The sequence below is a fragment of the Gallinula chloropus genome (genome assembly GCF_964237585.1).
Source record: "Gallinula chloropus genome assembly, chromosome: 6".
Classification (NCBI taxonomy): domain Eukaryota; kingdom Metazoa; phylum Chordata; class Aves; order Gruiformes; family Rallidae; genus Gallinula; species Gallinula chloropus.
The window spans coordinates 33,258,470-33,273,327 of NC_140091.1; the positions used below are offsets into that span (position 1 = coordinate 33,258,470).

At 38.2% G+C, this 14,858-nt stretch overlaps 1 protein-coding gene across 1 annotated transcript in view; it reads left to right on the top strand.

The window, feature by feature from the left end:
* DPYD (dihydropyrimidine dehydrogenase) overlaps positions 1 to 14,858 on the top strand; it is a gene marked incomplete at its 5' end in the record, with an annotated part of 351,370 nt that overhangs the window by 249,692 nt on the left and 86,820 nt on the right. Inside the window, 2 exons of the mRNA XM_084266073.1 lie at positions 10,133 to 10,253; positions 11,125 to 11,244. Of these exons, the coding sequence (XP_084122199.1) occupies positions 10,133 to 10,253; positions 11,125 to 11,244 (241 nt within the window). The remainder of the gene's footprint in view (positions 1 to 10,132; positions 10,254 to 11,124; positions 11,245 to 14,858) is intronic.

A 14,858-nucleotide genomic window follows, 5' to 3' on the forward strand; every position in this document is an offset into this window, starting at 1 on the left:
TTTCGATCTCAGTATGATGGAAGCATTTCAGCTAGAATTCACATTACAGATGACAGATGTCACAAAGAAGGTCACTTTGGCCAAAATACCAGTGACCTGCCGCTGTTTAAAAAAGAAACAAAAAGATTTGGGCTGTTTGAATGACACTTCAGTAGCCTAACTATGATGGAGTATACAGTGAGTGCTTTCCAGAAAGAAAGAAAACTGTGATTTTAAAAAAACCTGAACAACCACAAATGGCAGCCTGTACTTATTCTTGCAATTTTATTGTAATGCACTGAGAAGCTTTCAGAAAAGGGAGGTGTAGAAAACTCAGGCAAGTGTATTTCTGTGGCCTATGTGATTCAATGTTTTGGTTAAATGACCAGACCCTGTGGAGCGCTTTGCCCTTGGATAGATGGTTGCAATGCTGGTGCATTGCTGTCGTTCATACCGATGATGTCTTGTCTGGTAACAGGATTTTGTGCAAAAGAAATGACCAGCAACAAGTATCTCTAGGCAGGTAAAATAAAATATTTCAGGATTGTTCATCTTGAGACATAGTAAAAGTGAAGTAAGCAGTGCACATTAATAGCTCGCTCTTTCTGTAGTTCCAGCTTTATGCCACCATTTGCTGAAGTTAATTAACAGTGCGTTAACTAGTCTCTTCCCTGCCTACACAAGAATTTTCATGACTTGGCTCATACTTTCTAAATTTTGCCTCACCTCCAAGTAAAGTTAGTGCATGGGGACGCTTGCTTTTTAGAGCAGACCGAATCTATGGTCACTTGAACACTGAGTGGAAAATCCTTCTCAGAGCATATGTTTAAATTTCCTTGGTTTAGCGGTTTCAAAGACTTATGGTTTCCTCAATTATTTGGTATTTTCTGCCTGTTTATTATAGGAAAGGACTGAGAGCTTGCCAACCTAACCACAAGAAAAAGCTATTTGTAGCTGCAGCACTCATATATATTTGAGTTCTATGCTTCCCTCTAAAATATTTCATGTATGACGTAAACCTAATCAAACGTTTATGCCTTCTAGCAGGTAACCTCTGCATGAACTAAAGAGCTGAAATATTGTTTAATCATGCTGCATACCACTTCTTTACAGTGATATGAGAAACATTATTTTGGTTGGCTAGAAACAAGCAAGATAGAATAATTTGCCCTGTCAGGGATAAAAAGGCATTTTTATTAGTCAAGGCTGTACATATACTGATGCCTTTGATAAATACACCTTTCCAGTTAGTGTCTCCAACAAGTTTATAAAATGTAAATGTGCAGTTTCACATTTTTCAGTTGGAATGTTTAGGCCCGATTCATACCGGAACAAATCACTTGCTAATTTGAACTCCCAATGTGTGCTTCACCCTTTCAGGCCAACTATTATTAACCTTTGTTCTGACAACCAAAGAAAATAATGGTTGTATCTAACTCTTTTAAAGTTGCCTTAAAATCAATAGCTGTAAATAGTGATTGATACAGTTTTAAATGACCTATCTCAATGAAACATAAAGAGAGCTTTGCCTAGCATATAACAATTGAAAAAAACCCCAACACACCTTACAGAGAATTTAAAATCATTTTTTTCTAACAGTGCTGGTTCTTCTGGTTGCTTAGTTTAACGTTGTAAATTTATTTTTAAAAAAGAAAAAGCCAAACAAATTTGGAATAAAGAAAGATGTTCTGATTTGACCACCTACACAGGAAGAGAACTCAGAATTCAAAATAAATTCAATTGTTTTTCTTTTAGTGCTGGGGAGAAAGCAAAAAGCTTTTATGTGATCTGAAATGGGAGTAATTGCAAAGCTGAGTAAAGACAGCCACAAACCTTTCAAGTCTTGTTGTGCTTGATCTTGACATCCCTCTTATCGTTGCTCAAGCTCCCAACACAAATCTACGTTTTGTACTTTTGTCTACTGGTCAATCAAAAATTTCCAGCTCATTTTTGACCTTGTCTTCACGTTGGTTATCTTTTCGGTCATTAGGTGCTACATTATCAAAGAAGGGGTGTAGGAGTGCTGTGCTGGTAATAAGGTATCCAAAGTGGATCTCCCACACAGCACTTTGATAAGTGCGTTCTTGAGCTTTGATACTGACCTATGTTAATATTGGCAGCCATTAGATGAGACATGTTAAAATGCTTTGGAACATTTTTTGTTGTTTTGTTTTATGGCTTTTTTAAAACATCATTCATTTGTGCAGCTCTGGTAGTGCGCTACAGTAAAGAAACAACTTATTGTTCTCATTTCTTCATTTGGAATAGAGAGAGGTGATCAAAGGCTATTTGTCTTACGCTTTAAAAATCTATCAAAGGTTGTAATTATGGAGCTGGAGGAGAGAGAAGTAGTGATTGTGATACCAAATAAGAGTAAGAAAGGAGTAAGAATTAAAGAGTAAGAAAGGAGTAAGAATGAAAGAGTGAGAAAGGAGTAAGAATGAAAGAGTGAGAAAGGAGTAAGAATGAAAGAGTGAGAAAGGGAGATGGGGATCTGCTAAAAGTGAAAGTTAATTAAATCTGCTTCTGTCAAAACCTTTTATGAGTCTTTTAAGATTTATTTGTTAAACACTGTTAAAGTTCTATTCTTTTTTTGTGCACCAATGTTTTTCTTTAGTTTTTCAGAATTAGGAACAACAGTACTGTCATAGTCTCATGTTGGCTTTTCTCAATGCCCACTGTTATTTCTGCCTGTATAGACAGGGTCTCAGTGTTTTGACTTCTCAACTCTGCCATGACCTGGACATAATCCAGTGACTTGATTTTGTCCAGTGACACATAGCTATCACTGGAAAAAAAGGAGAATCTCAATTAGGCTTCTCCAAATGGAACTTGCAGTGACAGATCTGAAGAGCAGCTGATCAAACCATGGGCACTGTGTTTGCAGCTTTACTTTGTTTAAGTCCTAGCATGTAAGAATGGAGCTAGATGGTGGGGGAGGTTTAGTTCTTATAATTGACAACAGAAAACAATAATTGGGAAAAAAAGTTGAATCAAGTCTCTAGGCTATTGCTTAGGTTTTTACTTTGGCAAAAACATCTGTAAATTTGGAGTCATTACTCCATTTAAACATTAAAAAATATATGTGTGTATGTAGTCTTTATGTGTTCTTCAAGTGGTGATGTTTTTGCCTGACTAAAAAGACTATAACAAAAAGAAAGAATGTAGGCTGAAAAAGCTAACGGGAATTTTCCAGGCTATGCTTCTGCATCTTAATCTGCAGTATTTTGCATGCTTGCTTCTCTAATAGTGCATGCTTGGTTATATAACCCATATGATATATGCTCAGTTTAAAAATATTAGGCTTTTTTTCAAATTAAGAGAGCGCTTACTATGCAGACATAACGTGAGTGTCTGAATTTACCCAGTAGACTTCTTTTAAAAGAAAGGAGCCTTTTAGAGTCTGTAAGAGAGTAGAAAATAAGTATATCCTTGAATTAAGCCAGTGAGCAATAGTCACAGTACATATTGTTGCTATGGTAGTGTAACTAAATGGTAGCTATGTGGACCTTGCTTAATTCTTCTCATCTGAATCTCTGATCTTTTAGAATTTCTTCCAAAAAAACCTGCAAACCCTACAACCTCTCCTTATATTGAAAAGACCTCTTGTTTCAAAGTGCAAGTTAATTAATAAAAGCTGAAGCCCTAAATTGGAATGAAACATTTTGATCCTTCCAGAACAAGATATGAAATTATGTATTTATGGACATTTTTGAATGAGATTTTCCTCTACGTTTTTTTTTTTTAAAAAAAAAAAGTTTAATAAGATTTTTAGTGTTTTGGTTGTTGGGGATTTTTTTGCTAAACTAATGGAAAAGGCTTTCCCTACATTTGGTGCACTTTGCATCTCACACCAAAAGGCCATAGAATATTGACTGAAAACGAGGTGTGAATTCTCATGTTGTTATCTCTTAAAGTTTATTTTTTGGCATTGGTTTCACATCATATCATGTCATAGATTCTAGCCAGAAGGATATCCAGCTCTCATCTAGCAGCTACATTTTTGTGGGGCTGACCAGGCTGACCCAAAGCCTCTGAAGTCATTTAGGCCTGTTTTGAAATTTTTCCTAATGTATATAGATAGCTTCACATACAGCTGCGGAAACTGTTATTCCTGCCTTAGGTTAAACTGCCTCATTTCTTTCTTTTTGACAGCTGCGGTCAATAGATGTTGACCAAAAGCTGTCAAATTTCCTGAGAAATGAGGAAGCATTTTTTTACTCCAGATCAGTAGTAGAGAGTTATTCGTCTTCTATCCTGGGAATTCCTTCTCTTAATTTAGACAGGCTTTAAGCAAATTGTTAACTTTAATAAAGTTGGAAATGGGACAAATACACACCCTAAAATGCCCCTTTCTAGGATGTGAGAAGGTAGTAAATTAACCATGAGATTTGGAAATGCTGTCTCTTTTGCTATAGTGATTGACTACAATTCTATATTTAGGTACTAGGGAAATTTTGAGTAGGGTTAGAGGGAGTTTTATGAAGGTAATGCTGGACACCTCATAGGAGGAGGGAGAAAAGATAGCTGTGGAAAAGATCAATAGTAATAAATATTAATATATTTAAAAAAACACAACCAATGCTGAAGATACTTATTTGCAGTGCTTTAAGCTGAAATTCCCATACCTTTTCCTCATGCTTGAAGGAGTAGCAAAAAAGCAGTGCTTCACACATGGAGCATTAATTTAATTTTTTTTAAATTTTAAATTAATGTATATATGGATCTTTGTTTGATCTGGAAAATAAAAGATAGACATGGATAAAAAGCATTTAAACTAACAGCTTATGGGCTGTCCTCAACGCGTCCTCAGAACATCTGTGGGATCGCTGAAAAAGATGCAGATCCAGATCTACATATCAAATAGGTGAGGAATCTATGGAAATGATCACTTCTCACCTTCTGAAGCTGCTCCAAGCATATCCTGCCCCTGCCTGTCCGCACCACAGGCAGTGCTGCTGTAATTTTCACAGGGGAAGGGTAGCAGGGCCTGGAAGAAAGTCTACCTGTTGCGTGGAGGTGATCTGCAGATGGTGAAAGATTCTTTTCTCCTTGTTTGACAGATGATGATGCATCTGAGTCCTGGGCTCTCAAACAGCAATTTGATGAAGGAGAAGTTTAACTCTTTCCTTGTAGGCTATTGTTGAACGAAAGAGTGAAGTGGAAGTAGTACATTAATTAAATTTATAAGCAAAATGTTGCAAATTCTCACTTATAGAGTTTATCTTAAGCGATATCATTCCTGAACATAAAAGCATTTCTTCTTTATCCCATAGCTATCCATACTATTTTGGAAAATGTATCTACTGTATGAAAAAGGAAGTTAACTGCAGAGTTTTTGCATTAAAAATTCCTCCAATGATACTGGATGTAAGGGGGCAACAAGAGGTTTTTTTGGTTGTTTTTTTTTTCTGGAAAAAATGCACTGATGAGGGATGCAATGCCAGTTGCCTACTAACCATATAGAAGAAATCCTATGTCAGCTTCATGTGTGTTAAATTAATAGAAAGTAAGTCCTCTGTAACAGTATCAGTGTTTAAAAATGCAAACATGTTAACTTAGTGTAGGATTTAGTCATGAAGCTCATTCACAAGAAATATATATGAGAGTAGCTTTGCGCCCATCAAAGACTTGAGGTTTATGAGGAAGATTAGACTTATGCTTGCATTAAATATTTTAATTTCTGAAAGTTTATTTTTTGGGTCATTGTAGTCACTGATGGATGAGATTTAAGGACTTTACATGCAAGGTCCTAATGGATCTTGCATCATTCTCTGTGCCATGTAGAACATCATCACTGTCAGGGTAATGGACTTGCACAAATCATCAGTGTGACCTGTAATGATAACGCCAGTAATCCTATGTAAGAAAGCCTTCATACATATGTAAAATCAAGATTTTGTCTGAGAAGAGGTATGGCTTTATACTTTCAACAAGTGCATACACTGTTCTTAGTAAGACAGAAGTGCCACCATTACAGTAATTAGGGGTGGACTGAAGGTTGCGTGGTATGGTCCATTTTCTGTAGCACTAATTAGACAAGTTCAGCTGATGTGCTCTACTGAGTGGTAACCTTCCTTCTGAACTTCTTGGGGGAAATTCTGTAACAGGTTTATTTTTATGGCATATTTCAGCCTGACATTTGTATTCTTTTGGCATGTCTTTCTGACATTTGTATTCACATGTACATATGTGCGTACACTCATACACAGGTGCTTCCCAAGGACTGTTTGCATAGTTAAGAAAAGCATGTTCCTTACCCTGAAGTAATTGTGCTTTGATCTTTTGTGTTAATCAAATACTCTGAAAAACCGATTGAGTTCTAGTATTAAAAATGTTTATTTTGTTGATGTGGGAAGTATCTCATAGTTTAAGGTATTCTGAAGAACCAAGTGCAGTTTTCTCCCAGACAAACATTTTCAGATCCTTATACAAATGACTAAGCAAAAACTGGGCACCAAAACAAGGTGAGTTTGAGGAGGTGCCCCTGAGTATCGGACTCCCTTCTCTCCATTTGTTAAATAGTTCTTCCCAATCTCAGAGAGGTGTTCTGGTTACAGTACAAGGATTGTGCAGTAAGAGAATTGTGCAAAAATGAGGACCCTGCAAGAACACTGAAAATAGGTCATAGTAAAAATTTCCAAAATTTCTGAAAATCTACAGACAGACATTTCTGTGGTAATCTCTTTAGGGTTTTGTTTCTTTCCATGACACAGAAGGAGAGGTGACCTACTCTATGCACAGCATTTTCACACTCCTTTTTAAACATGCAGGATGTATCTGCCTTGGGGTGATAGGATGTGGGATTCATCTCATTACCAATGCCAAGTGCAATCAGTAGACAACTTGCTGCTTTAATTTCTGAGGACTTACTCTTATAGTTATGGTTGTAGTTATGCTTATCATATGATCATTTAGAAAAAAAGGTGGATAGTTGTTTTTCCTCTAGTTTATCTACCCATTGGCAATGAGTAGTTAGGATTAAAAGCTCCATCTAGCCCAAGGCTATAATGAATATTCAGGAAAAATGATTTTTGTACTGCTGCTTAGGGAAGTAAAAAGACAACCCCTGTAACATTCAAATCTTCTGTGCCTTTCGAATAAACAAGCAATATTTGATTAAGAACAGGAAGATAGAAGACACATTGATGTACATCTCATACCAAAAGAGACTTTATATGGTATTAAATTACCAACAGATTCCTGTAGGTACAGTGTGTGAATCAATATTCTGTTTTAGCTGATAATAATTACACCAAGCTTTTGTTTAGATGCCATTTGTTAAAAAAAAAAAAACCCAAACAACCACCACAGATAAATTAAATGTGTTTCCAATGGGTGTTGGGATCCATTGAAGCATTTGTTCATTCTTCTGGATTGACACGCAGAGCAATATTCTGCTACACATTTGGAAGCAATCACACTGTGTCATCATTAAGGAGAGGACCAACAAACATATTTCTGTGTAATAGAAGAAGTTAATTTATAGCAATGTGATAGACTTTGAACCAAAAGCATTAAAATCCTGCACTACATTAAGCAGAATATTTTAGTTAGTTCATACTGTTGGTTTTGCAAATGCAAATGCCCAGCTGTTTTTAAGGCCAATAACATTTTACATATCAAGACATTTAGAAAATACTTCTTAACTATGCAGGCTTCATCAACCACTTTATCAGTGATAAAAAGCTGCAGGCACTTTCATAAAGTTGGATTGGGGTAAAAAAGGGGGTTTAGGTGGTATTAGCAGTGGCAGGTATTCTTTGTAACGTGATTTACAGGCCTCAAGATTCATTCTTTTACAACTTATATGCTCATCCCTGAATGTTTGATAAATCAGATCTCGGCTAAGAATCAGTAAATGCAATTTGTAAACTGAGGTCAATCTTCCAGAAATACAAGTAGGTGAGAGGCCCTGAATCAGCAAAATGAATTAGGCAAAACGAAGTCTGTACAAAGCCTCTTTCAAATGAGGTTTTGGTACCAGGCTGCTCACCTTGTTAAATTTGCACCAAAGTTTAAAACTTTGCTGAATATGATCAATTAATATTCTCTGAAATCTTAAATTTTGAACTGCCTTTCAATTTGGGACAATTTCTTTAGTCAGTTATTGTACTTAGAAGTGAATTTTCTATTTCTAATCATTTAAGTCTTTCTTGAAAATTGCATTCTTGTGTGAATTTACCTCCTTTAGTTGAGTTTTCAAGTTATTTTCCTATCAAGTTACCTGTGGTTTTACAGGTACCAAAAATGGGCAGGTTTCCAAGACTGACACAAATGAGGTCTTCAAAAGGGCTTTGTCTAAATATGTGCTTTGCAATCAGATATTTCAATTGTTTGCTAGCTTGAAAGAATGATGACCCATCTATTGCATTCATTGCATTAATCTTGGTGTGGGAGAAGCAGAAAATTAAGTCTTTACTTACTTTTGAAAAAAAAAAAAACAACCAAAAAAAAGGGCCAAATTATTATTTATATAGAAAGACAAACTAGTTAAATTATCTTAGGTAGGATGGAAATTGATTTATGTGAATGAAAGCGATCTCCCAATAAGTTATTCAATGTTGATGAAAATAATTGGGATTTTTTTTAAGTGCTATTGAGGGTTAGAGTAGGAATTTTTATGGCAGTGCTATAAGCATGATGGAGTCAGCATAATGAGTTATGTGGTGCCAGCACCTTGAACGTTATTACAAGGATTTCTAAGGAGAAGAATTAATATAAAGGATATGCAATTCATGTTGTCTTGAAGGTCTCTCGTTCCTGCGTTGGGTTTCAAGGAAATTCAAAGCAGAAATGAAAGTCAAAGATGCAACTACTTTCACTCTGCCAGTGCAGCGTTCGTACATATTTCATGGCAGCAGCTTGGGAGGGCAAATCACCATTTTTATTGGAAAGGCCCAGCTAAGTCTCAGGGTTTTACTATTCATGTCAAGCAGTGTGTACTTTCTAAGAACACAGCCTGTGGGTTTTTTGTTTGTATTTAACCATTGGTATTGAAAGGAAAATCAAGAAGGGGGATATGTTTCCCAGTGTGCACTAGATGGACAATCTTGGTGTCCACTGCTTTGTTGCAAACTAAACTCCCTTTAGAATCATCACATTTTCAGTTACTACACAGCAATGCAGCTTACTGAGTTTTTACTCACATCCAAATGGGAGAAAATTATTCATAAATGACAGACTTAATTATCTGAGAGAGTGATAAAGATTTAGTAAATGTAAATAATTGCTGCAGTACCAATTAGCCTACCCACAGGTTATACTTGCACTAAATCTTGGAATAGCATCATTCAATTTTTAACCAGATCACGCACACCGCATTTTATATCCACCAGTATTGCAAACTTCAAGGTGTTTGTTGAAGAACATTATCAATAGCCAACAGAAAAAAAGCAGCCGCCCATACCGTAAGAGTTATATTGAACAATAACCATTATACATGCCAGATGCAGGAGGTTGGTTCCACTGAGCTGATTTCAGTGGAAAGGGTAGCTGATTACTGTCTACATGAGATGTATTCCGTAAGGGAAGCGAATGCCTGGAAATCAGGAAAAGTCAACACTTGAAGATTTCGATTTCTGGCTTTAACAGAGAAGATTTTGATCTTTCATTTACACCATGGCCATCCCATGTTATTCTCTGAAGTCAGAGGAGAGTTCAGAAATGCTGAATTGCATTCTGATAGCCCTGCAACCTCAACTCATTCTTCTTGTACTGATCAGGGCACGATCAGCCAGCATGCCTGGTTCACACTATTTTATATGATACTGGTTATTTTCAATATACCATAGAGAGAGTCATTAAAACTGAAAAGTAATTTTAAAAATAAATAGGTAAAGAAACTCTCGGTCATCTAAAATGATGTTTTCTGCTCTCTGGGAAGGGAACATTTTGTGATATCTTCGTCGCTGGGAGAAAAAAAAAAAGCAGCAAATTTTCCTTTGTTCATGAACTAACCTTTCTGTAATGGACTTGCAGTTACTCGGTGTGTCTGAAATAAGTTAACTAATGAGATGAGGTTCAGTCCTGATGTGTAATTTCACAAAATCGCAGCATAGCCACTTACAGCAAAGTTTCCTATTTCCTTGATATACCTTTTGCTCATATTACTTTTAATTATGTTCTATATTTATCTGACCTATTTGAACAGGATCCAGAGCTGGTGCGGAACATCTGTCGCTGGGTTAGACAAGCTGTTCAGATTCCTTTCTTTGCCAAGCTGACCCCAAATGTCACCGATATTGTGAATATTGCGATGGCTGCGCAGGAAGGTAACCGGCTCCAGTGCACAAGCTGTGCACAGTTACTAATTTGCTGGATGGGGGAAGAAAGGCGAGTTGCTGGAATAATAACAAATAACAACAGCAACTAATACAAAAATAGTTTATTGGATGGATTTAGCGTAAGCACAATGATCAGAGGCTTCCTAATTTTGTCCGTGGTTCAGGAATACAGCAGTGTATGAGAAGTACATTAGACAAGAAATCCTGTATCTTTGCATGTGTGTGTTTGTCTGCATGCTCCTATTTCCATTCACCATGCCACTGTAAATTCCCTTAGTCCTATGTTTAGTAGTGAAAAGAGGGTCTGTGTCCTAAGAAAACAGAAATACACCATTTGAAGGTGTTTGTTTTGGGGTTTTTTTTCCTTAGAGCTTAAAATACAACATGTCAGGAAATTAAGTTTCCAAGTAGGTGTATTAATCCATTACTTACAATCGTGGTCACCGTTTCTCTGTCACATCATTCATTTCATCTTGCTCTTCACAAGCTTGGGTGAGGAGACCCCAATGCTGGGGCATCTGCAGGTGTTGGACAACCACAGAACCATAGGTTCTGCCCCACACAGCTGAAGAGCAGAGATGTACCTTCCAGCCCCAGTATTTCCCACATGCTGTCTCCTAGCTCTTACAACTCTTGCAACTGAGGCATCCTGCCTCAAAGCGATTGTTAAATTTATCAGCCCAGGATTGGTTTTAAGGACCCTTCTGTGCATCCCCTTATTGTTCCTTGCTTTTGTCTTAAGCTGTTTATTTGAATTTCTAGTTACTTCACAGTTTCACAGTTTTTCTGTTGTTTTTTCTTCCTCTCTTGTTCTCATACGCATGATTTAACAAAATGTGACTGACCTTCTCTTTCACAGGTGGTGCAGATGGTGTTACAGCCACCAACACTGTGTCAGGACTGATGGGACTGAAAGCAGACAGCACACCTTGGCCAGCAGTTGGTGGAGGACTGAGGACCACATATGGTGGCATGTCAGGTAGGTGTTGCCCTTTTTGATGCATGGTACTTCCTCGGAGGCTTTCAAAACATCAGGAGGTCCTTGTAGTGGGCTAGAATATCATGTCTGCAGTCGCACTGAGTCCTTAAAGCTCACTGCTGGTCAATGTTTCTAATAGTCATGACAGATGGAACAGATTAAGTGTGAAGGCTCTTGGGTTGCCCTTTCCTTAATGGTAAAGTGCTGCATCAGAATACTGTGATAGGGTCACTGGAGAGGGAAGGAAATCTCTTCTCTTGTGACCCTCGCTTTTCCTCAAATTTTTCATTCTGTCACAATTGTCAGGCCCCACGTTAGACAGAGGCTAATGAAAGGGCATCGCAGGGGGAAATATCAACAGTCCAAATGCAGTGTATGTTTCATAGCCTGAACTCCAACCTTCCTCCCTCCTTCCCACCGAGGGTACCTCTTCCAAGGAGGTTATTTCCTCCTCTTCCCACTGTGGTAAAAATCATAGGCTGTATTAGGCAAATATATGCATATTTTTGTATCTTATTCCTGTGAGACATAGAATATCTTGTGTAGGACATGTTTCCAAGTCCTGCTTCACAGTTTAATTTTAAAACCACCAGCAAAACTTTTACACTCCAGTTCAGTGCCTGTGCACGCTAATGTATTAATCTGTTGACCCTGTGCACTCTGTTGCTGTGACAACATGAACTTGGCCCTGCAAAGACAATACCATGAGCTTCTTGACTTTACTGGTATGGAGATTAGTCTCCCTGGTGATAGACGTAGCAGTAAATATACATAACAGAAGTAATAGCATCCTCCTGCTTGAGTCAAACCCTATTTGATCGGACTCGCCTCCTGCCTTGCCCCAAAAACATAATCAGAGGAGACCAGACGGGCAAAAAATGCTTTCTTTTATGTGACTTGTTATCCTTGGAGAACCATAGGGAATGTAGCAAAAGATAACTTTTAACAAACTTTAATTCAGACGAGTGTATTCAGTGGAAAATTGCCTTATTGCCTTAGATAACTACATGGAATTTGGAAATTTTCAGAGCTGAAAAGTAAGGAAGAGATAACAATCAGAAAAAATTGTTATGCCTATTGCATAATGATTATTTCACAGTGACAGTCCAATAAGATGTTATATTTTAATATTATGCAAAATGGGAGGACAAGGGGAGCAAGGAGAGAACAGCTACAGCCCATTTCAATTTCTCTAGCCTGCCATGTTGACAGGAAAAGAATAAAGGAGGTCACAGTGGGTGCTGTGCATTAAAAATTAATAAAAGAACTATTGCAGTAGTATTTTATATAAGTAACACCATTCACATTTTCTCATTTAAGTTGCAATTTCTGAATATTCCTTCCTACCATAAGTCTGTCTAATAAAATCTATAAAATGGCTGCATTATGAAAAGTGTGTCTCATGTCACAAATTTGAAACATGTATGTGCCGTAAATTACAGTGACACCTGAGTGCTCAGCTATAAGGGAGGATGTACCAGCATTTCTGTGGTTTAGAGTTCTGTTATAAGTGGGACCAGAGCAAAAAGTCTTTATTCTATTTGTGTGTGTGTGTGTAAGTATAAAAATGTCTTGTTTTTCTGAAGTTTTACATGTATAAGTGGAGATAGAATATGTTATTTTAGGGTGCACCATTACTTAGGATGCAAATCTGGTTATTTAAAAAATATGAAAACCTCTGGAAGTGCTGTTTGAAAGAGTGTATTGTTACAGACAAATACATAAAGGTTTCTTGCTGATAGTTGCCATCATGAGTTTCCAGTCCCACAAGTCACCATGGAAAAGAAAGCCACAGAGCCAATGAAGTCCATAGGGCCTGCAACACATTGCAAATACTTTCTGCTTGGTGATCAGGGTATAGCAGTATACACATTTATGTAAAAGCAGGAGAGCAATATTTAATCAAGAGAGATAGCATGCTTACAAGAAGACAGAAAATGGGAGAGCGTGTCATCTTGTCAGAGCATGGGGCAGGATGGCCATCGTTCTGAGGTCTGTTCCTGGCCGTACCAAGGCTGAGCCGTGTGGCCTGCAGCCAGACACTTGACCTTTCCATGCTTTATTTCTCCTGTCTGTGAAATGGCAGTGACACCACTCACATGCCTATAGGCTTGTTGGGTCCTCTATGGTCCTGGCATGGAAGTTGCTTCATAGTGTAAAGCATTGTGTTTCTATTTTGATGTGCTTAAACCTCTTGTTGTATTTTATTATGTGATAAAGTCAGTCAGTTTTTGTTGGTCTTTTTTCCAGATAATTCCTCTCAAGAGAGAATTATCTTTTTAAGTGGAAGTCCATGCTATTATATGAGCAATAAGTCTGTCTGTTTTCCATGTATTTTACCAAAGCACAGGCAGTTTGTCATGTTCTCTAGTCCACAGACCTAGAGCATACACAGCATGTAGCCGAGCGGTATCTTGCTTTCTGGATTTTTTCCAGTTGCATGGATTTAATTTGTTTCTGGACCAGAGATGATGCTCACTTGGAATGGAGGTTCAGTGAGTGTGGCAGGACTCCGACCCCAGGGCTCAGTGCTCACGTGCTGCTTGCCTGTGGGTGGGCTGGGGCCGGTTCCCATCTCTCTGGAGGTCTTGACACAGTGTCCCCTCAGTCAGGTGTGCCAGTGAGGTCTGAAACGTACTCAGGCTCACGCTGGTGACCCTCAGCATCACCCAAATGGTGAGGAATTCCTGGCAATGGAGTACTGCTGGATGGCTAGATTGAATGGCATTTCAGATTAGTCTGCCCTTGTTTATCTTTTTTTTTCCCCCTTTACACATAAATTGCAGGAGACTCCCACCTCCAGTAGCATTGCTTGCTAGCATAGGGGTGGGTCTCCTGGTGTCAGGTAGAGGAAACAAGCCCTGTCATCTGAGGAAAGGAAGGGGTGTCATGGTGCCCAGTTGGGTGGGCAGCTACTGCTGAGGAGCTGGTGGCTGGCAGCATGCTGGGGAAGCTCTGTGGCTCCAGGGCAGGGAACAGACCGCGTTGCAGAGAAGTTGTTCTCCTTAAGGACAGGTGTTCTTCAGTGTTTTATAGATCCACTATGGGCTGCCTTCTCCAGGTGAGTGCGAACTCAGGTAGCTGCATTTGATGAAGGCTTCCATCAAAGAGCAAATAATGAACGTGTGTTAATGGCCCAACCTAGCAGCAGCCTGACCTTCTTAGTCTTCCCTACCCTCCACTGTTCAAAGTTGTGCACCTACAAGGCCATGTCCTGAAGAAATGTTTTCTCTATATGACTGCCCCTGGCCTTTTCCCTCTTGTCTGCCTCGTGCAGAAGCAGCTATATGCAGGAGGATTGTCTTTTATTTTTCCAGAAGAGAGAGAGTGAAAATGGAATTTCTTTTTAATTTCTTTTAAATGACTACATGACATGTAGTTTCCTATGGTTTGTCTAACACACATTAAAAAAAACCCAGTTTATTGGCATCATTGCCAGATCCTGAGATGGTTTGAGAACAGACTTATGTCCCCGCCTTTTTAAAGCACTTTTTAAAAAAATCTTTCAAAGAAGGAGAGACTTAATGAGATTACTTTAAAACTCACATTTAGCTTTGAGTTACCACAGTCAGAGTTTTCTCCCCAGCCAGTGCTCAGGCACTGACCTTCCTGTT